Here is a 26107-nt window from a genome sequence, read left to right as displayed (position 1 = left end):
ACTGTGTACACCTTCACAAACGTCTTTACACTTGGGGTAATTTTAGCATATCCAGTTTACATAGTGTAACACTGGAGGTGTGAGATGGCATCTGTATCTGCTTTTGCTTCCATTTGACTTTTATGCTATTATGATTCATTAATGTGTTTACCATGCAGGTTACTCATAACTGCATTAGCCATTCACTGTCAATATTTAATCTGCAAGCATGTCGTCATCCACAGCAGAGGGATCCATCCCAACCCTCCATCTGAAATCAGGAAATTCATAGCAACAGTTTCTTTCAGTGATTCCCTTTAATAGGTTTTTAAAGAGAAACCCTTGCCAGCATTTAGTGCAGTTTGGGAGAATTTACTGGTAAGATAAGATTCTGTGTGAATACAGCCCCAGAAGCCACAGAGTACATTTTCACTCATTCTCTATACCATTTATCCTGTACCAGGTAGCGGGAAGCCTGGAGCCTATCACAGGGGTCTTGGGGCATATGCAATAAGTGGGATATACCCAGGATCAATCAATCACAGGGCACAAGTGCACACACACTATGGGGAATTTGAAAACATCAATTAACCTAACTTGCATGTGTTTGGGTTGATGGAGGAAACCACTGGGAGAAGGGAATTGAACCCTTGAACCTTGGAGGCGCGAGGCCACAGTGCTAACCACTATGCTACAGTACTGCCCAGGGAGTACATTAATACCCAGTAAACATGGAAACAAATACACAAGAAAATGCAATGGATCATAGACCTTGCATGCAAATGAATGCAAATATAAAGAGGGATAATTATTTAAAAGAAGCTGCTGTATGCTTGCATTTTTTTATGTAAAAAAAAAATCACAGTATAACACAACAATACAACAATCTCCTAATGGGGACAGTTTCCCCACTGTTTATGCTTTTCACAATGTCACACTTAGTGAATAGAAAAATAAACACAGGAAAAATCAAATTTGGCCCGAACAATTAAGTTTTTAGAAAATATAAAGTTTCCACGTTCCATCATTTTCATTAAAGTTCTTCATATAGATTAATATGTAACATTTACATCTTAAAACATTCCTCCAAGGAACGTCTTCATAGTGCCTTTTACCAAACACAGTAAATGCGCTTTATAGGATACTTAGTACTAACTGGTAAGTAATCAATATATTATACGTATGCAGCAATAATACAAAGATGAGCCAGTTGGATCTGATGTAAGGACAGTAGCTAAGCATTAAGTATGGAAATAAATTATTTTTTGTTATAGCAGTTATCATAAATAATGAGTCATAAATCTTCACTTTTTTTTTTCTTCCAAAAAAAGAGTCATTTTTCTTCGAACACACCAATATGTAAACAAACGGAACGGCAGTGTGAAAAAAAAGCATCTGTTGGAAAGTTTTTAAACAAGTGCTGAACACATCAACACTTTTAATTAGATCCAACAAAACTATGTGCAATGAAAGAAAATATCAAGGACATTCATGTTTGGTTTTAATCCAGACTGCACCTTTGTTTCGCTGATGAGCTGAATTACTACAGTGCAGAAAACTGTTTATGCATAAAAAAAAAGAAGCACAGCGCACCCTCTCTTGATGCAATTAGACTGGCACGGCAAGAACACACAGTCGACGTATTTATCCGTGTACTTTCAAGTTGCACATCAACAGTAGCATTTTCTTCTTGTTAGATGATCTTGATCTGACCTTTTCCTACTTACAAAACAGGTCAAGGTGTCACAGACTGTTCTCTCTATACTGTATGCTCTCCATAGTTCACAGATGCACATTGTGTCTTTTTATGTTCTGTGTATAAAAAGATCAATACAGATAGATGGAATTCCTCAGGCGTTACTAACATTTGAGGTGCTTCTTGCTGGACATGTCGTTCCAGATCCGGTGTATCTCTTCGGGAGAGATTTGGTGCACTGTGATTACTCGGCGGTACCTACACAGACTGTAAGCCATTTTCCAGTGATTGAAGCCACTGTTCTGATACGGGTGAATGCCAAGCTTCCGTAAGCAAACTCCTACGTAAACGTCTTCCAAATGAAGCAGGCGGGTATGGAGCGAAGTCTTATAGATCAGCTCAGCCACATCTGCTGAAAAGACATAGCCTGTGCCGGAGCAGAACGGGGGGTACTTACTTTCTGGGTACAGGTCTCTGGGCATGTACCACTTACTGCGCATATCCCGAATAGGTGAGCCATTTATTACGTAGCCCGTAAAATACCTCCGTCTTGGCTTAGTATCCGGTTTTAGCAACTTGTACACCAGGTTGTCCATGTTGACGAAAATGTCACTGTCTGTCTTCATCACGTACTTGGCCTCCTTACAGAACGTGGCCACCCAACGCATTCCCATCAGCGTCTTTAGAGTCAGATTATGGTAGGAATCCACAAAGTCTTCCACTATGATGTCATGAAAGATCTGACTCTCTTGCTCCACCATCTGATTGAGCATGTTGTCTGTGCTGCGGCCAAGAAGGAAGAGAGTTATGATGCGAAGGTCGCTAAACGTACTCTCGTCCCCCCATGTTTCCCGAATCGCCTGCCGAGCATCAAATTCCTTATGTGTCGTGCTAATGAGGATCACCAGGAAGGGCACGTTGGTCTCACATTTCTTGGGCTCGTTAATGATGAAATCGAACGCATGGGGGTTTAAAGGGCGGGTTCGGATGTTGTTAAAAGTGGTGTTGGCGGTTCTTTGTGGCTTAACGGTTTTGCGTGTGGGCACCGTCAGCTGCCCAACTAATGACGTCGTGGGTCTGGATATGCTCAGATACCATAGGGCACTTGCCCAACAAACCACTGTCAACACATATAAGCATGAGACTTTTGAAGGCATTATGGAGGGTTTTATGTGTGTTTAGGGCGATGAATATCATGTACCATCCTATCCATTAGTGATTGTGCTTCAGGCAAAGCAGCGTAAGGCTGCATGTGTGTGCCAGTTGATATTAATTGTCAGTTACTGAGTAAAATTGAGCTAATCCCTCTTCATGCAGAAATTGCACTAAATCGTCATGGGGCGCTGGTTTTTCCGTCCAAGATTCCTTCACGTATTCCATCGAAAAAACTGGAAGATACAAATACACATCCGCGTTAGACCTTAGCATTCCAACCCAGTAAAACACTTTCATTTAATAAAGTCAGAATTATAGTTTTATTTCAGATCCTGCTGTTCCTTAACCATCTCATTTCAGGTCGTAAAAAAGTAATAGTCTGCCACAGGAGCTGAAACCAATACAAGAACCTAATAGAAATCCCACAGATAAGATCTTCCTAATAAGAGCTGATCATGTGAAAGCATAGACACATATACACCATGTAAGCAGTATCTAGGGAATGAAGAGAGAGAGAAAGAAAGAAAGTGCACATATTGTGTTGCTAGGCAGTACAGATTTGCTACTACGCACAATATTAGCCATTTCTTATACATAAATATATCACATCAACGGTTTTTATTTTTTGTGCTGACACACATGTAATCTTCTGAGTTGTTGGCATTTTATTTGGGCACGAACCAAATTCTTTTTTTTGGCATCAACTTCACCTAGATACTAAAAGACAACCTGCATTTTATCTGTAACACATAAGAACAAACAACTCACCTATGGCTACTACAGTAAAAGCCAGCTGTTGAATTCAAACAACCTTTTACTTAAACAGTGTTTAAATCTGCACCAGCCTTGGGATGCAGCAGAAAAACACACTCACCCATACTGATTTGTACAAAATGCACCCCAATCCAAAATAATATTAACCAAATTAAAACAACCAACTAATTTGCATAATCAGCATTCTTGTCGTTCTAATCTTTTCGTTCCATGCGTTCTAATCGTCTTCAAGTTTGGTTCCCATTAAGTTATTCAGGTTTGGTTATTGAACATTTTGGAAACGTTACCTTATTCACAGTAGTTATATAATGTTGCAGCAGAAACACCTAAAAACATAAGAAGAACGTTATGTTATGGGACTGTTCCCTGTCAGCTTGGAAGATACCAAAAATATTTTGTTCATTTTGCGCTTTTTTTGATTGTCCTTATTACGATGCATCTTTTTTTTTCATCTTCTATGCTCTACTCTCAGAAACAGATTTAAAATCAATGAACGAACTGATATCCCTAACACCACATACTCCTACAGTAACAAACCTAACATGTTTTTATGTTTATCTCCACTGTTGAAAGCTGATTATGTAAAGAAATCTCGCATCCTTTGACGTATGTAGCAATTTAAAAATATATAGTATTTGTCATAAAATTCACTTTATTAAACAAGAATTTACTTAGAATGTGATCAGGTATAATTTGTACCACTATGCGGCGATCCATGAAAATTATTTATCATGTCTTGGAAACTATTAAATATATCTCCCATGATGTTTTAATTGCAGAATAATTTGACGTAAATTTTCCATTTTACATGCATTTATGGCAGGAGGCCATGCCTCTAGGAAATGCACTCCGTGTGTGCACAGCTTGTAAACTCTCCATCATTCTGTCTCTATTCATTATCAACATTATGCTTGCTTTCTCTTTAATGCCTTTTAATCTCTGCATTAAATTGATACCTGTTGCACAATTCAAATCATTATAGATTCTGGACCAAATAATCAGGGTGTAAACATTTAATAGTATTTAAAGTACAGTATGAGTTATAGTTTATTAGCATTGTTCCGATTCACCCATAAGTTATGTTCAGTATGTGAAATATAGCCGTGGCCCAAAGTTTTAAGAATGACACAAATATTAATTTCACAAAGTCTGCAGCTTCAGTGTTTTAGATCTTTTACTATGGTATACTGAAGTCTAAGTACAAGATTTCATAAGAATTAAAGGCTTTTTTTTTTATTATTACTACAAGTTTATGCAAAGAGTCAATATTTTCTGTGTTAACGCTTCTTTTTCAGACCCCTGCAATTCACCCTGGCATGCTGTCAATCAACTTCTGGGACACATCCTGACTGATGGCAGCCCATTCTTGCATTATCAGTGCTTGGAGTTTGTCAGGATTTGTAGGTTTTTGTTAGTCCACCCACCTCTTGAGGATTGACCACAAGTTCCCAATGGGATTAAGCTCTGGGGAGTTTCCTGGCCATGGACCCAAAATTTCAATGTTTTGTTCCCTGAGCCACTCAGTTATCACATTTGCCTTATGGTGGCAGAGTGCTCCATCATGCTGGAAAATGCATTGTTCGTCCTGTGTCATGCCAACTGTAAAGCATCCTGAGACCATTCATGTGTAAGGTTGCTTCTCAGCCAAGGGAGTGGGCTCACTCACAATTTTTCAGCATGATGGAACAACTTGCCATAAGCTAAAGGTGATAACTAAGTGGCTCAGTGAATAAAACATCCAATGTTTTAAGTCCACAGCCAAGAAACTCCCAAAACCTCAACTTCACATTGAGAACTTTTGTCAATCCTCAAGAAGCGAGTGGACAAACAAGAACTCACAAATTCTAACAAACTCCAGGCCTTTATTATGCAAGAATGGGCTGCCATCAGTCAGGGTATGGCCCAGAAATTAAAATGACAGCATGCCAGGGTGGATTGCAGAGGTCTTGAAAAAGAAGGGTCATTATTTCAGTATACCATAGTACAGTATAGTGTAGTATCATCTGACAAAAAGATCTAAAAACACTGAAGCAGTAGATTTTGTTTAAATTAATATTTGGGTCATTCTCAAAACTTTTGATCATGGCTGTAATATATAAAAACTTAAAGAGTTGATATATGAGTACTACATTGACTTACCATTCACTGGTCTCTTACAGGGTGTAGAAATGCCATCTGGAAATAAGAATAAAAAAACAACAGTAACAACCATTACTTTCATTTATACTAATATGAAAAAAAAAAAAGCTTTGTGCATATGGGTTTGTTAATGAAACCAACAAAATAATTAAACGTGCTGTTGAGTTCAAAAAGAATTAAAATGTACTTGTGGCCACAAGACTGCATTGAAGCGGTGAAATGAAAAATTGCTCTGTAGCACTACACAAACATTTTATTCTGTCCTTTGTGCATGTCAGTCCTTATCTCGCTCTGTGCTTTCACTTTGCCAGCATCTTTGGTTTTGCTTCATTGGTTTAGTTTCAAATGCTTTCCGTTTCACAGAGCCTTTGCTATATCTGCTGTTGAATGAATTACAGTTTTTAAGAGAGAAATAAGTCACTGCAGTCGTTCTGCTTTAAACACTGCAGAACAGACAGTGGGCTTGTGTTGGTTAAAAATGAAATGCGATGAGACTTGATGCTCAGTAGAACCGAGGTAATGGTGTCACTACATGCATGGTCGAATCGGTAAGTGTAAAAAATACGAGGAATAAAGTGTTTATTTACTGCAAGACGAAAGTTTGACTTTCATTCCCAGGGACCCACACGTCTTCGTAAAAACTCTTTATTACTGTCTGTATGCAGACTTGGGACAAGATGATACTGACATAACACGAGCACATCTCTTCATCTCTGCTGTTTTCTCATACAAACCTACTAGATGAATAAATGTTGGTCTGTCACTTCTGTTCACACACCCTTACAAAAGCAGGAGAAAGTAACAGTATCCAGAGTTTTATACAGCAACGCACATTAATTACTGAGACTAAAATACTCTGCACTGGGTGAGAAGTGCTTTGTACCCTATTAGTTTTGACATATAAACCTCATGCTTATTGTGTTATCTTGCCAAGACAGATGCTGAGCAAAAATGTAATTTTACCAAACAAACTTTTTAAAGATATCCTCTGAAGGGATGATGCAAATTGCTGTTAAAGCTGTGTGTGTTTGTGTGTGCGTGCGGCAGGAGAAAGAGACAAGCGGTCAAACTGATAAAAATGTCTGTCACATTCTCGTAGCTAAGGCGCAGCAGGAGGGCAGCTACCCAAGTCCAACACATTATCTTTAAAGAAAAGATTTAGATTCAACCAGATCTGATCACCCGCTGGACAGCCTGTATGATTAAAGGCAGCACTCAGTGCCACAAACACACACACACACAGAGATAACAGCAGAAAGCTTACAGATGTTTTTCACAATCACAGGCTGTTTATCAGTGTAAAAAAAAAAAAAAATGCAGTGCTGAAACAAGAAATGGCAGCAGACAGTCACTGTCCAGCTCAGATAAGCAGATGATGGATTTGGTTTCAAAGCTGATAAGTAAGAGGCATGTTGTTTTATGAAAAATCATTTGGTTTCAGCTTCAGCTATCAGAGGCAGGATCTATATTATGGCCAGGACAGGGTATTTATTCGGACTCCAAGATTATTGAAATGCATTACCTCTGAATAACAATCTTCAGATTCTTTTTTTTTATTTTTATTTAGTACTGTATGTAATTACCTGTAGACAAATTTCATATCCTATTATGTCTACTTTCCTCCTCTTGTAATTGAATGCATTTATCAACTCATTCCCCTCTGTGGGAACTCCATTACAGCATTAAAATGTATGGAATGAAAAATTCAGATGCATATAAATAATCAAAAACTACTTTTTCTTAAAACCGTTATGCAAGCATTGTTCAGCAGTCGGCACCTTACAGCACCAGAGTCACTGGTTTGATGTACAGCTCAGGTTATTTCCTGTGTGGAGCCTCGCATGGTGTTCCTGTGTTCTTTGATTTCCTTCAAAAACTGCAGCTTGGTTATGAGAGTGTGTATGTGTGTGTGTGTGTGTGGCCCTGGTGTCCTCTAATGGACTCATGTACCAGCTAGGATGTATTCTCACTCCTAGTATTACCAGATCACAAATCAATGATAAACTAATTTCTGAAGATGAGTGAATGATTTTTTTTTTTTTTTTTTTTTTTTTTTTTTTACATTTAAGTCATTTGGCACAAGCCCTTAGCCAGAGCAACAAATTTGTATCTCATTTTACATCTGAGCAGTTGAGGGTTAAGGGCTTTGCTCAGGAACCCAACAGTGGCAACTTTGTTGTGCTGGGGTTTGAACCTGCGACCTTCTAATCAGTAGGTTAGCACCATATTTACATTTAGGCGTTTGGCAGATGCTCTTATCTAGAGCAACTTACATTTTTATCTTATTATACATCTGAGCAGTTGAAGGTTGAGGGCGTTGCTTTAAGGGCCCAACACTGGTAACTTGGTGGGGATGGGGTTTGAAACTAGGACCTTCTGAAACGTAGTCCAATGCCTTAACCACTGGGCTATCCTTGACCCCTAAGCTCAGAAATAACAAAAAAGTCAAACATAGCGTTTTGGGGACAGTTTCATGTCACAATGATATACATGAAACAGCCATAACATTAAAACCACCTTTCTAATACAGTTCAGGTCCACCTTGTGCCTCCAAACAGCTCTAACCTATTAAGTCATGGATTCTACAAGACTTCTGAAGGCATGATGTGATTTCTGGCACCAAGACTGTAGCAGCAGATCATTCAAGTGCTGAAAGCTGAGTGGGGTTGCCCCCAATGGTTACAACATGTTGGTTCATCCCACAGATGTTCAATCACACCAAGATTCGTGTGAACAGCTTACAATTTGTCATGTTCCTCAAAACAAAGTGCATTACCCCACTGAAGAATTCCATTTTAATTAGGAATACTGTTACAATGAGGGTTTACGCACATGCTCAGTGCAGTTGCTTCTACTGTACTGGGGTCAACAAGGGCTCTCAGTGGTCTGCAGCTACACAGCCTTATAAAAGCTTTGCAAGCTGCAATGCACCCAGCTGCCATAGCCAGCACTAACTTCTTCAGCAATTTGTGCTTCTGTGGGATTCGGTCCAGATGGGTTAGTCCTTGTTGCACACAAGGCTTAATGAGCCAGGGGCATCCATAGGCCGGGTGATGGTTCACTGGTCCCCCTTTAGGACTACTTTTGTTAGACACCTGCATACTGCATACTAGGAATATCCCACAAGGCCAGGTGTTTTGGAGATGCTCTGCCCAAGTCATCAATCCATGACAATTTGGACCTGGTCAAAGTAACTCATGCTTGCCTATTTTTTCCTCCTTCTGACATATCCACTTTAAAAAACTGAGTGTGCACTTGCTGGCTCATAGTGTATATCCCACCCCCTGACAGGTGCCACTGTAACGAGAATCACCGTTCTTCACCTGTCAGTGGTTTTAATATTATGGTGGATTGGTGTAAAACATTCCTACACACACACACACACACAGCAAGGTTCTAAAAGTGATTAACCTTCATACTGCATCCATCATAGTTCATAGTATCCTGTAATAAATAATGGATCAAAATAAAATGGAATAAACTCTCAGGTATAGGACTCATTTGTGTGACTGACAGGACAGCAGGAAGTGTTGAGTGCTAGAGCACCTGTGCTGCAACACTGGCCTGTCTGCCCTGTCACCTTCTCTTCTTCAATCCTGACGATCTCACACAGTAATTGCAGCATTTCACAGCAGCAGCACACCTCAGTGCACACACACACACACACACTGCACAACCTGCCAAACACATTCTTACTACTATTCAAATTTGATTAACTTAAGTGGCTGTAAAATACTGCTCTCCAATGCCTGCTCCACATCCAAGCTCAGATTAAATGCTTACAACCAGCAGGCCACTGGGTTTCCGCTGTACAGTTAAAAGGAACACATGATTAGAATTATTATTAGACATGTTTGCACTTGAAATTGTAAAAGTGTAAACACTTGGTGTAGGGTGGGAATACACACTGGATTGGATGGCAGTCTGTTGCAAAATATCATGCACCCATCTCCATTCACCAAAAAAAAAAACATTTGTACACAGTAACACAACATTTTGCTTTTGATTAAATAAGGCGGGAGGATCCGGAGTAGGTGCATTAGCAAGTAGCCCTGTGTCCTATCGTATTACTATATTGGGTAGCGCTAAAGCAAAATAGTATAGTAGTAGTGAAGTAATGTGCATGTAGGGAGTTTGACGGAGGCATGGTGGTGCTTTTACACAATGTACACTATGATAATGGATTTGAGCAAACAAGGTTTTTACAATATAAAAATGACATTATTAAATTTACAGCATAAATACATCAATCACACAACAAAAAAATTAAAAAGAAGGAAAGCTGCAATTCACACGTAAGCCTGAATAAAAAGATACGTTTTAACACGGGATTTAAAAATATGAAGACTGTCACTGTTCCGTATGTTGGGGGAGAGTGAGCTCCACAACTGAGGTGCCAAAACTAAAAGTTCTCACTCCCATTGTTCGTAAGCGAATGCACGGCGGCACGAGAGAAATAGAGTGAATCGATCTAAGAGAACGAGAAGGAGTGTAAATGTTTAGAAGATCAGTGAGATATGGAGGAGCCAAACTATGTAGAGCCTTAAATATAAGAAGCAAAATTTTAAAATCAATACGGTACTTAACTGGGAGCCAGTGTAATTGCTGTAGAATTGGAGTAATGTCCTCGCGTAAAGCAATCCTGGACAAGACGCGAGCCGCTGAATTTTGGACCAGTTGAAGTTTGCTGAGAAGTTTCGTAGGAAGACCAGAGAGAAGAGCATTACAGTACAGTAATCAATTCGTGAAGTGACCAGCGCATGAATTAAAATTGCTGTACTGCTCTTAGTAAGAGAAGAACAAAGGCGGCTAATATTACGCAAATGAATGTAATGTTATTAACATAAGCTTCAAAAGAGAGTGTGCTGTCCAGAATGACACCCAGACTCCTGACCTGTTGAGATGAGTAAATTTCAGTATCGTCAATAACCAAAGAAAGACAATCAGATTTAGCCAAAGTTGACTTAGTACCTACTAGTAAAACTTCTGTTTTGTCACTATTAAGTTAAAGAAAATTACCTGAGAGCCAAGCTTTAATTTCAGATACACATTCATTCAAGACAGGTAAAGGAGACGAACTGGAAAGTTTAGAAGATAAATATAACTGGGTGTCATCGGCAAAGCAATGGAAATTGATACCGTATTTCCTAAAAATAAAACCAAGAGGAAGCAAGTAAATCATAAATAAAAGTGACCCCAAAACAGATCCCTGAGGAACTCCGGAGGTAACGAAAAGTGATCGAGTTACAATTTTTTATTTGGACATATTGATTACGACCGGTAAGGTAAGATCTAAACCAGGACAGGGGGGTGCCTGTGATTCCTATAGCTGCTAACCTGTCCAAAAGTATCTTGTGCGAGATAGTGTCAAACGCCGCACTAAGATCAAGTAGGAAAAGTATAGTCAGAAGACCAGAATCAGCTGCTACTAACAAGTCATTAGTTATTTTGACCAAGGCCGTCTCTGTACAATGATGAGAAAGAAAACCAGGTTGGAAATGTTCCTACTGTATAATGCATTTTCGGAAAGGTGTTCATGAATTTGAGCTTTAAAACACTTTTCCAATATTTTAGTAGTGAATGGCAAGTTAGAAATCAGTCTATAATTTTTAAAATCTAATGGATCAGCCCCTAATTTCTTAAGAATGGGAGTAATGACAGCGGTTTTATTAGAATAATAGTCTAATTTTGCTTTAGACAGAGCTTCCTTATAGTGATACATATGATCACTCAACATATCTTTGTGTACCATTAGGCCAGATTTAGCATATAGTCGTTCAAGCCTACGTCCCTTAGTTTTAAGTAGATGCAGATCAGGGGTAAACCATGGAGCAGAAACACTTAAAGAAACAGTCCGAGTTTTAACAGGAGCAAAAACATCCAAGATCTCAGTTAGTCCACTATTATATTAAGAAATCAAAGCATCAGGAGTGGAGAAGCTGGCAAGTTCATCAGTAAGGTTAGAGACATCAATGTTCTTAATGTTCCGAAAGGTGATATTATGGCCTGTTTTTAACTTAAAAACTGTCAACTGTGCACAGAAAGACACTAGGAACATAAATTCTTTAAAGCTTCACAATCCCAACAAATTAGATATGTAAATCTAATGAAAGCTACAGTATGATTACCAGTGGTGAAACAAACTGCAGCTGATCCGTCATCAGACCGTTACATGTTTTGGATGCTCTTGAGCTTAAACTTTGTAGCTGTTTTTTAATTATTATTTTTTCCCCACATATTTAAACTCTCTTTCATGAGCCCTTGCTTGCACAGGGCTTCCTAGATCACAATGTAAAAAAATGTCTATGCAGCGCTGAAAACCTGTCTGAAAGGGTGGAAGGAAAAAAAAGGGATATACTAATATTATAATAGAACTCATGCTGTAGCTCAGATATTTATAAACATATCTACTTTCATTAAAATTAGCTTAATATTTATTGCTAGCCTAGGAAGCTATAGATGATAAAATATAGTCCAGTTTTATGCATTATTATCCAAAATAAACAGTATCCGTTAATATGTTTTTAATTGGTTAAATTCTTAATGGTAGCTAACTGATTAGGGATTTCCATCCCTACTTCTTGTATAGTAAAGATTTTTTCCAATACTTGTCTAACATCAGGATACTCTTGTCTGATTCTGCTTTCCTCAAAAAGCCGTAGAAAGATAAACATTCTAAAAATTCAAGACTTGCAGTAATTATAGTAAGAGCTTCATTTAACACTTGGTCAACCAGGAACACACACAACAGGATGAACTTCTCACAGCATTCATAAATACAGTGGGAGAAATAAGTATTTGATCCCCTACAGATTTTATCATAGGTTTATGGTGAAGGATTGAGATTATTAAAAAAAAAATCCAGAAAAAGCACATGATACTAATGTTATGAATTAAGTTGCATTTCAATGAGGGAAATAAGTATTTGATCCCCAAGCAAAACATGACTTAGTACTTGGTAGAGAAACCCTTGCTGGGAAGCACAGTGGGAAGACATTTCTTGTAGTTGTTTACTAGATTTGCACACATCTTGGGATGCATTTTGATCCACTATTCTTTACAGATTTTCTCTACAGTAAATGTTTAAGGTCTCTTGCCTGTTGCTTGGCAACTCGAAGTTACAGCTCTCTCCGTAAATTTTCTATTAGATTAAGGTCTGAAGACTGGCTAGACCACTCCATGACCTTAATGTGCTTATTTTTAACCCACTCCATAGTTGCCTTGCCAGTATGTTTGGGGTCATTTTCATGCTGGAAGACTCGTCCACAACCCATCTTCAGGAGGTTCTCATCCAAAATTTTACAACACATGGCCTCATCTACTGGCCCCTCAGTGCAGCAAAGCCTATCTGTACCTTTAGCAGAGAAACAGCCCTAAAGCATACCGTGGTTATCTCTGTGCTTGACTGTAGGGAATGTGGTGTACTTAGTGTGATAAGTCAGCATTTTTCTTCCTCCGAAAACAGCAAGTCGAGTTGATGACAAAGAGCACAATTTTGGTCCTATCTGACCACAGCAGTTTATCCCAGTCTTTCTCTGACGGGTCTGTACATGTGTCTTCTTGAGAAGGGGAAGTCTTAATTCGCTGAAGGATTTCAATCCATGCAGGTGTATTGTGTTACCAATAGTTTGTTTGGTGACTTTGCTCCTCACTGCCTTGAGCTCATTCACAAGCTCCTCCCATGTAGTCTTGGGCTGATCTCTCATTTTTCTCATGATTATTCTTAGTCCATGAGGTGAAATCTTGCATATAAGGCCATTAATGGTTACTTTGTATTTCTTTCATTTGTAAATAATCGCTCTGGCAGTTGTCTCCTTCTCACCCAGCTTCTAGCTGATAGTCTTGTAGCCCATTCCAGCCTTGTGCAGGTCTAAAATCTTGTTCCTGACTTGCTTTAACAGCTCTTGCCTTGCCGATGGTGGTGAGGTTTAAATGGAAGATAGAGATTTTGTGGACAGGTGGCTTTTGTACACATACCACATTGTTGTTAGGAGCACCTTCTTAAATTGATATGTTTACCACAAGAGCACATAACCAGTCTGTGAGAGGCAGAATTATTGTTGGTTGGTTGGGGATCAAATACTTATTTCCCTCATTGAAATGCAACTTAATTCATAACATTTGTATCATTAGCATTTTCTGGAGTTTTGGTTGATATTCTGTTTCAATCCTTTACCATAAACCTATCCTAAAAATTATAGACCCTTCATTTCTTTGTACAATAAGTGGGCAAACTTAGAAAATCTGTAGGGGATCAAATACTTATTTCCCCCACTGTATAATCACTGCTACTTAATTAAGTTACAGCATTTCTAAGATACTAAACTAAACAGTCAAATCCAGTCTGGAGGTATGGACGCTTGCTTTCCCCCCTTTTTGTCATGATTGGATTCACCCACATGATTTTGTAAAAATGTAAAGACTTTCACCCGTTACAGTATGTGATTGAAAAACTTGAAGATGGTGGGTAAAGATTTTTTCAATCATACAGGGCCATTAATGACAACATTTACAGCATCGGGCAGATGCTCATATCCAGAGCAATTTACACAAATGGTCTCCATCGAAAACCGAATCTTTTTTTCTAGCACAAAAACTGTACGTCATGGTTTAAAAAAACATCAAGTTAACCTCTGTCAGAGAGAAGGTTAAGGTTAAAAGTTTTAAAAAATATAAGAAAAAAAGGACAAATCCATGCAAATATTACCCATGCAAATAGGCTTAAATAATTATAGGGTTCATCCTGATATGATAAAAATCCTAGTCAACTACATCTGCTTAAACTGACTTGTACTGTAAATAAAACAATGCTGAGCAATGAGTCTAATGCTGAGCATCAACAACCACAAAGAAACAGAACAATTATGAAAACTACAAAGAAAAAGAAAAAAATGGAAAGGACCACAAAGATGTTAGCAATAATTAATGATTTAATATTTTCATAGGTGTTTTTATAATTACTACCTGCATAACGTTTTATGTTAAAATGTACTATTCAAGCAAGTTATTTAATAGTTTGTAGAGGACCGATTCAGACAAATCACACACAATGTGAAAATGTCACATCCATAATGCCAGTTTTTTTCTAAATAACTTATTCCAAAAATGTAACCATGTATTATGGTTCAAGTGTAACACTTTTTGCAGTCATCTTCACAGAAGTTGAAAACCCATAATAAAAGTTTGTCTGTGAAACAACACACCCCTAATGCTGATAAAATGCTGGATACTTTCAGGTTGTAAATGATTCTATGACTTTTAAGCATTTGTTTGCTTTTAGCTAAAGAGATTTAATTAAAAGTTATGCAAATTAATTTACTGATACTAAGCTTGTTCATGCTTTAAGGCTTTTAAAAAGCAATATAAACCTTAATGTCACCTCCATAATGATGGGCCTGTCCTATAAATACCATCAGCTCCAGGCTAGGAAGACGAGGTAAGTAAAATGGGGGTAAAACATACATATATTTGATGGAGACACAAAAAGATTTCATGATCAGAAATGTACCTTGGCAAAAGTCCTAATGCTCGGTATATAAGGTGTGTAGAGCCTGGCAACAAGAGGTGCTGTAGTCAGCCGAGGGCAGCAGTTAGTTTCCTCCATATCGACTGCCATGGCCGAGCATCTGCGTGTCTGGTGCAGAGCTGGTCCGTTTATATAAACGTAAATAATAGATCACTTGGTTTGCACTCTGATTGAACAGCAAATGAAAATGCTGGGCAAGAAATTGCATGTTCTTTTAGTTCTGTAAGATTCTTTGTCAGAAACTGTAAAAAGAAAATGGAAACAGTTTTGGCACAGATTTGTCTGAGCCACGAAAAGGTGAAAGGATGTCTGTAAGACTGTTGTTATCAGGCTCTCGAAATGCTTGCATGACTCTATAACTGTAGCACTTTCCATTAATAAATATTTCATGATGCAGTAATGTTAATGGAAATGTATAAGTTTTAAAGATTTAAGTAAGAACGTATGTTGAGTATCTACAACGGGAATGTTTGAGAGCAAAGTTATAGACGGATGTTGTCATTTGCTTCTGTATAGATACCTGGACATGAAGGGAGTTGGTAACCATTCCATAATCGATCACTGGTATGAGCAAACCAATCACTGATAGATTGATAATCAGTTTAACAGCACAGTACAATAATTCTTTGATGGTTAATCCCACCCATCCAAGTCTGTCAATCAAAAACAAATCAAAATTGAGCTGCACATAAATACATTACCATAAGTCTTGGGCTTTATAAGATTTTCACACCGACCATGAAGTTTGTCTCCTGGACGTGACAAAGGTGTAGTAATTGTGATCAATTTTCATAACCCTTACATTGTGCAAAAAATGCATTCCAAAGTTCATATGAGACTTATATGAACCTTCTGCAGTTCCACAGAGGTAAACTGAGCTAAATTGAGGAAATGGGGAGTTACAGGGTATTTAGTACAAGTGTAAATCTTTTATTTCCTGGTGAACTATACGGATATATGCGTAGTTTCTGGTTAGCCATACGCAACTGTTTTGTGAGCCCGTGCAGTGATAAAAATTATAAACGTGCATTTCTGCTACACAGAAGTCGCCCATGTGCACAAAAAAAATATGCAACATTGCGTGTTTTAGGAATTTTTTACAAAATTAAAATCAATTGTCACTGTTTACAATTACTTGAAATGCATGCACAGGAAATCAACCAATCACTGATTATCGTACATGGGGTATACATAGCAAAAAAAAGGAATTAAAAAAGTATTTCGGCCCTCAAACACATGGTTTGAAGTCATGACGTACAGTGCGTTTATAAGTACCTAATTTTAAAACAAAGCACATCTGTTATGTTTGCCGGCAGGTTATTTGGTGAAGGAGTGATCTATAAAGTGAGTATTAACACTACCTGGCAGGGCACTAAAGAGAAATTTGTCATATATCATGGAGCTGGACCCTTATTTATGCGATCATGCACTATGTGGCTAAAAATATGACCAGCCTTCCTCAAATAAGAGCGATGAATCAACAGTGCTTGTTGTATGAGTCTCGGCAGTTAGATATTGGTAGAAATTGAAGCCTAAGTGGGATATATCAATTGGCAGGTTTATGCATTGCAGAGCAGAGATACTCCATTACACCCATCCATCTCCAGAGCAGAGACAGCTGCAGAGTACACGCTGCGTTGCTCTGCCTGCCAGCTACAGTCGGCACAGAATACACCGCTGAATGAAATGTACGGAAAGGACTGTTTATGAACTTAGCTGCAGCACAACGGAAATGCGAAGTTGATGACAGGTTAAGAAGTCATGTATGCGTATCAGTTGCCTTTTGGGGATTTTATATATTCAATCCCTTAATAAGTAATTGAGATGCAAAAAAGCTACCATTATCTACAAAATCAGTTTACAGATAATCGCAATTCTTCTAAATCTTCTAGTTAGACTTTATTACTTAACTAGAATTTTCATTCCTTAACCTGGGAAAGTTTTCTTTAATTACAGTTTTATTAATAAGCTTTAGCTGTGGTCAGGACATACACTAAGGAAGAAATCACTCACGTGAGACTTTCAGTGCCAAAGGCACTCACCCTTTTTCCTCTTTGGCATGCATGATGTGCCACCCAGCTCAGCCATGTATATTCATGAATGAAGACACAAGCAATCTATTGAATCTCTCTTTTTTTTTCAAGCAACTGAAATCAATCAGATGATGCAGATTATACAATGATCCATGATGATGAAAGGGAAATTATAGTAGCACAGCATTACAGAATAAGCACTTACAATAAAACCAATATTTTGTTTAAAATTTTTTTTTTTTTTTTTTTTTTTTACAACTAACCTATAGCTCTTTTGCATTTGCACCTACATACTGTAGTAGGAACATAAGTTCAGCTCTCAAATGCAACCCTTTGTACTTTAATACATAAAAGTTGGAGTTTACAGCCAAAAATCTACAACAGAAATTAATAAATAAAAAAAAGAACAAATGCACCATTGTGCAGTGAAACCCTTCAAGATGTGTAATAAAAACAGTAATATATTAATTATTAATTTCACAGCTTTGATCATTAAGACCAGACAAACCAGTGGGAAAGAAATACTGCTCCAGTGACAATAAAAAAAAAAAAAAAAAAACACACACACACAATAGTAGAGACACTGGAATATACAGTACTGTAGCTTAGTTAGGAACTGGAGTCAGTGTATCTTGGTGACACTGTCTGTTCAGCTTCCTGCTTCTCAATGTGAGCAGTTCAGCTTTGTCCGTTTAATGATGCATAAAGGTATTCATGAAGGTTACGTTTCTCCTGCCTGTCTCTTTCTAATTAAAACTAGACTCGATAAGTCTTCTCGATATGACACACGACACTGTGTTTTCAAGCGATAAGACATAATTGAATGATTGCTGGTTGAAAATTCACCAACCATCACTTTTCTGAAATGGCAGGGAACGGAAAACGCCGTCAATACAGAAGCCGGTTGAACGCGGCTTAACGCTTCTTAAGGCTTTTTCTTTCCATAATGAGCTTTTATAGAACAACACAAACCTTAGATTTTGCTTCGTTGTAAAAACATACACCTGATTTCAGAGGGGGGGAGACAGAACTTTGAGACAGAGTGAAGCCTGCCACCACTCCTCCCTAGGCAGACATTATTACTAATAGCTAGCATTAGCCTTCCGAGTTCTTCGTTACATGCTTAGCTGTCTGGACCAGAAGGAAACTGCAGTTCATCTCAAAGTCATAAAGTCGATCTGTGCCCAGTAAAATTCCTGATGACACAGGCTGTTTTTTTTTTTTTCTTTTGTGGCTACCTCGGTCACTTCCTGCAGGGACACAGCATGTGGGAGATGTATTGTTGCTGGCAGCAGTAATGATCTGAAGCGGGCAGAAAGCCGGGCATGACAGAAAGCAGGGAGAGCGGTTTCTGGTGTGGAGACTGAACAAAGCAAATAGCACAAGGGAGCTATTTGCACAGACACTTCAGTTAAAGCTTGAATATGATACCGTCTAAAGCAACATACAAATCATCTTTTCTTTGTGTTATTTTTGCGTATTGCACACACAGGGTATCTACCATTTGTTGAAACTGTCTGTGCAGTTAGAAACTGCCTTGCTGCTTCTCTTTTTATGAGTTGCCCTTTCACACTGATAAACAGGTACATAAACGCTGAATTTTCCACACCATATTCTTAAAATCCATAAAATATCAACACGGTTAGCTGTACTATTAGGCTTGGTGCTTTTCTCAGGAACTAATGCTATAAAATACTGATGCTCAAATAGCTCGAATAAAGACAAAATAACACCAATACCTGACCTTTATCTAATAAACGCATGAGACTTTTGGCCTATAAATCATACTCAATAGTTTTTTATCGCAATCTGCCATGCTATATGCTATATGCATTTCAGAATGTCAAAGATCACAGCAATACAGCTAGCATCAATGAATAACAGTTAAGTGTGTCCTGATAATAAAATTATGGCAAAAATATATATATAAAAAAATAATTTGTGAGATATTATTAACGTGTGTGTGTGTGTGTGTGTGTGTGCTTGACTTAATGACAACAGTAATGTATGAAACTGGCCCTTTAAAAAAATATATATTTTTATTTTTTTAGTGTGTTTGTGTGTGTTTATTTAGTGTTTAACAGCAGCTCTAATTGCTGCAAGATAATTTTCTCAACACGCTGCCACTGAAGTCGCATTAAATTATGTGTATTAAACAAATATAAAACTAATTTAAAAACAATCATTATAAATTTTTATCTATGATGGTGTTTTAGGATACGAGTACATCAGTGCAAACTACACTGTGTGTGTGTGTGTGTGTGTGTGTGTGTGTAAAACATATAAAGTGAATAACATTGATTATTTCCTTATATTGACACCTGTCAAGGGGTGGGATATACTGTAAGGAAGCAAGTGAACAGTCAGTTCTCAAACTTGTGCTAGAAACAGGAAAATCTGAGCAAGCATAATGATGTGCGATACTTTATGAAGAGCCACATTGTAAATGGCTAAAAAGCTGGTTTAGGGCATCACCAAAATGGCAGGTCTTCTGAGGTGCTTCTGGTATGCACTGGTTGGTATCTACCAAAAGTATTCCAAGGAAGGACAACCAGTGGGGGTCAATATTACACAAGAGGGCCATATATAAAATTACCCAGGTGAATGTGTTTCTATTGGGGTACGGGAAGAACAGCCACACTGTTCACAATTCACATAAGCACTCTGTAAAATCTGAGACTACAGGGCACAGGCACACCCAAAAAATACTTAGGACTACAAAAAAAAAAAAAAAACACCTAGTTTCTTTTTATTCACAAGTCCACCTACGGTAAAAGTGCATCATACGGTATGTGATCATTATACTGTGTCAAACTGACAAAATATCCAATCCCTTCACTCACTATTAATTTAACTGAAAAACTTAGCCTGGAATTGCTTTCAAATTGGGATTTGTTATAATTTAGCTGCACAAGCATGTTATATAAGCCATGAAGTTACATTAGCAAGTTATTTTTTAACGACTGAATAACTTTTCTTATTGCAATTCACAGGGACAAATGACTCAACTGTGTCAAAAAAACAAAAAGTGAATAAATGTCAACTATCAACAAATCATTTACTTATATAAACAGACTCCCTCATTAACCTGTGACAACCTGCCACAGTGTTCATAGTCACTCCAGTGGGTGGTTGATGCCACTTGGGAAGCCCTTATCTGAAAATTCTGCCCAAAAGTGCTGCCTACAGGCTAAAATGCACGATAGGTGGGCCTAAACCTACTCTCTTGTTTTCTCTGCAAATTAGCTGCAAGTTACTTCTTTTTTATACATTAAACTTACTTTAATACGCTTTCTATAGTCTATATGTATTTGATGCTGAAGGACTGAATTCAATTAGAATTTCCGCTGTAGCAGCAACAAACAGCGACAGGAAATCTATCAGACGATTAGATGATGTAGGCATACATTAAACTGAACAAAAAGCTTGGATAAATTACATTAAATTGGTACAAGAAAACAAGTTCATAAAATTTGCATGAATTTGCATTATTCCGTATGGTGTTAATTAGTTTTGTAGACACTTCCCATTTCTAAGCCGGCTAATGAACATTTTACATGCGACATGTCTGGTCGTCCTCAAGTCTGAAGGAACTATTCAAATGCACACCCTAACTGTCTGAACTGAGGAGGTGTGGGAATATCCGAAGAATCAAACAATATTCATCTGAAAATGCTTCTGTCAGCAATTTCTATAGAGCAGTAGATACAGAGGAGTATTTCCCCACACGTTTTTGATGAAGTATATGATAATTAAGATCTATTGAAGAATGGTTCATTCTAAATGAATTTATTTTATTGTAATTTTTAAAAAATAAATCTGACTTCTAAAACGTTTACAGTACAGAAATGGAGGTATAATAATGTGAGAAGAAATGAAGTAAATTCTGCCTACAGTATGAGTGTCTGAGTCTGGGGAGAGGCTTGGGAGCCATATTGTTCATTTAAAATAAGTTACTGCCCTCAACTACTTTTAAAGCTCTGGTTTACATACCATTAAAAATAAACCTTTTAGCCTTAGGAATTTTGTAAAAAAATAAATAAATATATAAATTATTAATTACTAGTAGGTTTTCATTCGTTTCTTTTATTGTATTTGTTTATAATTAATTATATAGTTTATTATAATAAATAATATTACACATAAAAATGTATATATATTTTTTTACTATTTGCCTTGAAAATTAATCACTGTAAACAGTATTATGCTGCTTACAACACACACACACACACACACACACCATTTTTACATATTTACCAAGTTTATGTATATCCCTAAATAAACAATTAACAACCCAAAGTCCACATGAAATGACTATTATTTTTATTACTATTATGAGAATACTATACACTGTATATTTTGCTAAACTTTGCAAAACAACCAAGCTTTACTGCTATACTGCATATAATTTTAAAGAACATCACAATGTTTTCAGCCAACAGATATTGCAGCCTTTAACGGAAACAGCTGGGGATTTTCATCTCCAGATGAAATACTGTAGCTCTATGAGTACAGCATAAGTACTAGCACAGAATCTTTGCTAATTGAGTAAACTAGGATGTAAGTTGGCTCGATTACAATTTTATTTTTGTTTTGGTGCTAGAAAACTTATTTGAAAAGGGTAAAGCGTTTTTAAAATACATACAGTAATTAATAAATGTGTATGTACTATACATTGTCAGGAGCACACCTTGACAGCAGAGTATATTTTGAATCAGTGTGAAACATTATCATTACAGAGTGAGCGCACAGAAAACGACACAATGACAGTGTTTATCACTGCATCTCTGTGGTTCCACTGTTCTTAAACATCAGGGATGCTGTTACTGTCTCAATTTACCAAATAGTATACTCCAAGCTCCCCTGTCCCGTCCACCACCCTAGTCATTATAGCTGATAGCTTGTGTTGTTCACGGTTGTTTAAAGCTATCTTTCTGCATCTGTGGTAGCAGTGTTCCACATTTAGTAAACCCATCCATCGAATCATGTGCAACACTGAGATCTATAATGGAGAAAATATACCCTACAATTTTTCGTAGTATTATTAGTTTTAATAGAGAAAGGTGAGTTCTGTCAGTAGTACAGGTTACTCGGAAAAGGTTTCTGAGCTGTTGGAAGGGCATGCAAAGCTTTCACCGAACAGCTAGCTGCTAGGATACGCTAGCTGCAAGAGTTGGTTTGCTGCTAATTTTAAGTCATGCACAGCTGAGGCAGTAAATAAATCATTAAACATGTCTAAAAGAGTAAGACAAATCTCTCAGCCAACAAGAGGTCCACAGTGGTAGAGCTGCTGCTTTAATGATGAGCAAGTGCAGGAGTGTGTGTGTGTGTGTGTGAGTGATAAGTGGGGGAGGGGAGATTTAAGCATGCAGAGAGAGACCCCCGACCCTGCACAGAAAAGCACTTCAGGCCCATCAGTCTTACTGTTGTGTTTGAAAACCTTGAGAATTACAGCAGCTGAACTACCCATACTGAACACTTGCTGCTTGGAGCAATTGCTCGCAGTATAACAACAGTTCAGGAGGATGTGAAAGCCTTTTTAAAGTTGCTCTGTGAAAGGGTTCACAACACACAACAAAGCTTGATTCAAACCTAAAGGGATTATATTGTCAATAGCAAACCTGCCTGCTGTAAAGCTCAGTAACACAAAGATTTTCCAGGTGTTGGAATTTAGGAATTTAAATGCTTTCTGGTTGCTTTTACATACAAAATGGAAAAAAAGACTGCACCGCCATCATGTTCTCACTTGTGGAACATATTTGTCTCTGTGACATATCACAATTAGCTAACAACCTCTGGAAACAAACATCTCGTGCAAATTATTTGATTCTCGAAAAATCTTTTTTTTTTTTATTAAGATGAAACTGAGTTATTTTATCTTAATACTTTCATGAATTTTAGAATTTCCGTTGGGATCAATAAATTAGGCATGTACTATATCTTTATGATGCAGACGGCCATCTAGTTTCAAGCATAAATGTAGCACATTCGATACCTATATTTATACATTTTCCCACTCAGCTGATTTAATTTCCTTGGAAAATGTAATTTTTTTAAATTTTTTATTAAGGTCTCACTCACTACTGCATTTGTACTGTTTCATAGCTTTTAAAATGTATCTCTTCTTACAGAGACCTGTGCATTAACACAGAATGGTTTTGTCCCACTCCACTAATTTGCGACTAAGACCAAGCTCTTTATGTTGCTCCAACTCAATATAGCCCTAGGGGTAAAATCATCCTTAGATCTATAGCTAACCTCTGCTTATGTCCTCCCAGATCAGTATAGTCCCTCAGCAACCGTTAAAAAAAGAAGACTAGTTCATATACAAGCCAATCAAAGCATCCTCCGTATTTCTCCCCTTTTCTCTCCTCCTCACGTCTTGAAGGAAAGTTGTTTCCCTCGGAGGTGCCTGTGGGCAGAGTGACATTTATCCCCTTCTTTGATTTATCATAGCTACACCACTCTGATGGCTACGTACTTAAAGTGTCAAAAATACAGACCATCCATCTGTTTAAGTGGGTGACCGATACACAGCTACACTCGCACTGGGCTTTAAAGGACGTGCTAATGTCAGTATGACAGAAAAGCAAGCAAATCTCAGATACACCCTGTTAGCAACCAGTCTGCTTCTATCCATGTGACAGGCTGAGATGCCTGCAGCATCGACATAAAATTAGTAACTGAGGCACTAGTGACTAAGCAACAGATGTGACACTCTTCCTGCATGCGGTAAATACATAGTTATATAAATAGATTTGAATAAATGGGTCAATGACGTGACTCCCCCTTTTTCTGTCCGGGTTAATTTTATTTTGCAGAAAAAACTAAAAAAATACATTAAAATTTCTCATCTACTTGTTATACCTTCTTTACCTACTAAACCACTCTAACTTCTCCAAATTTTTAAGTTTTTCATAATTTTTCTGCTATCCGAAATGCCAAAACATCATATGGGGCGACCGTCTGGCCTTGACTTTAGTTAGGACAACTGGTTTAAAAACACTTTAAATCAACTTAACTATATCTCTTTTCCTAGTTGGCATAATTTCAAACATGTTTTACATCCATTGACAAAGCTATAAAGCATTTGCTCATATATTTCTATCATGATATACAAACAAATATAGTAAGAAAAAGCTGTTTTTTACCTGCTGTGATGTCGTAGTCACTTTTGGGGGGCGACCACCTCAAAACTGTGAATTATATTTTTTTTTCCACAAATCTATATTTTGATGATAAATTTAATAGTGCTTTGTCACTAGAAGAAGCTAGTTTGGTTTCTGAGGCTAACTGTTAGCCTGTTATACTTGAGTAAACTTGAAAACATCATATGGGGTGACCGAGTATCATGTGGGGCGACCACTGCTGAGTGTTTTAAATGATAGATATATGTCCTATATTTGTAGTTTTCATATTCTATACATCAATTATATAAATAGAGTTAATTGTTTAAGCATAATTATTTGTATATATATTTTTTTTTTCTAAATTCAGCCATTTTCTATTCCTTTTATAGGGATAAACATTAAATTTTTTGTTGTAGTATAATCCTACAAGAAAAATGTAAAAAACATTCTATTTATGTGACTATACATGTATTAGTTATTTAAAACAAGTTTTAACCTATTTTACCTGTTTCCTAGATGGCACGATTAACAAGGAAAGAGAAGACTGCTCGTCATAGACAGAAAGTCAACTCCGACCCTGCAGCAAGAGCAGAGTATCTTGCAAGGAAAAGAGAGAGGTAAAGAAAAAAGAGCTTCTGTAGCAGTGAGCTAGAGTCACTAGAGCTTCAGAAAGTAGGAGACCAGGGTAGATCAAATAAACAGTTTAGACTGTATGCTACAATGAGCTGCTAAACATTAGTCACCAAAACAGCTGGTGTAGAATGTTTATCTTGTGTTTATCTTGTTGTTGATGAACAACTCCGTACACTATTGTTTTAGCTACCAAAAAAAAAAGCATGAGGGGAAGATTCCATATGCGAAGTCAGATGAGTTATCAAGTGTTAAGTTAACAAGTGGAAGGCTGCATCCAGAGGATACAGGGAGAGAAGAAAGATGGAGAAGGCAATGTTGGACCTGACACCTCAATCCATAGAGAACACTGCCGGATCCAGCAGGTGTAGAAGGAGTGAAGGGGCAGCAAGAGAGTCCAGGGGGGTGTGTGGTGGTGGATGCTCCACCTCAGAATGAGGATTTCCATCCACAAATGTCCTCCACACCAGAGAGAAAAGATAGAGAAAAGAAAGCTGAAAAAAGTTGTAAATGACTGTAGGCTGAGAAGCATAAATTAAAAAAGCTAAACATAAATCTGAGGAAACAACTTGCAATGAGAAAAGAAAAGGGCCAAAAAAAAGAAACTTATTATTTGTGATATTTGAATGTTGAAAGGTTAATTGAGATGCAAGTAGTGTTCATCCCTGTCCAATAAATCTAAAAGGTTCCAAAAAAGAGATTCTTTACTCAGCTTCTTAAGTTCTTGAAGCATTTAATGTGTGTTGCAATAAAAATTATATAATTTAATATAAGTAGAAGGCTCTTACCTATTTGCTAAATTTAATCCAGGTGGTGACATTTTTTGGCTAGGAAGTATATCTTGTACATTAGCAAGCATTTATTCATTTTACATAGTAAATTAGTCACATGTATTATGCATTGTGTAATAACCTATGATAGATGTTTCAGAATAATATTTTATGATATATGGCTGTCTAACATTCTGATCCCAAAGCCTGGAACTTTTTGGCAAGGACACATGCAAGGACTAAGGACTCTGCTCATGAGACAAATGCCTTTGAGA

The 26107-nt window shown here is 37.4% G+C and overlaps 1 protein-coding gene across 2 annotated transcripts in view; it reads right to left on the bottom strand.

Moving 5' to 3' along the window:
• Positions 1–807: 807 nt before the first annotated feature.
• The window catches only part of b3galt1b (UDP-Gal:betaGlcNAc beta 1,3-galactosyltransferase, polypeptide 1b), a 147186-nt gene continuing 121886 nt past the window's right edge, over positions 808–26107 (bottom strand). For both annotated transcript variants that reach the window (XM_053495951.1, XM_053495953.1), the window contains exons 3-4: positions 5744–5779; positions 808–3063 (exon numbers count right to left, since the gene is read on the bottom strand). In XM_053495951.1, the coding sequence (XP_053351926.1) occupies positions 1840–2832 (993 nt within the window). In that variant the 5' untranslated portion in view covers positions 2833–3063; positions 5744–5779 and the 3' untranslated portion in view covers positions 808–1839. The remainder of the gene's footprint in view (positions 3064–5743; positions 5780–26107) is intronic.

The sequence above is a fragment of the Clarias gariepinus genome, chromosome 5 (genome assembly GCF_024256425.1).
Source record: "Clarias gariepinus isolate MV-2021 ecotype Netherlands chromosome 5, CGAR_prim_01v2, whole genome shotgun sequence".
NCBI lineage: Eukaryota > Metazoa > Chordata > Actinopteri > Siluriformes > Clariidae > Clarias > Clarias gariepinus.
Note: the sequence above shows the minus strand (reverse complement) of the source record. Positions and strands in the feature narration are given on the sequence as shown.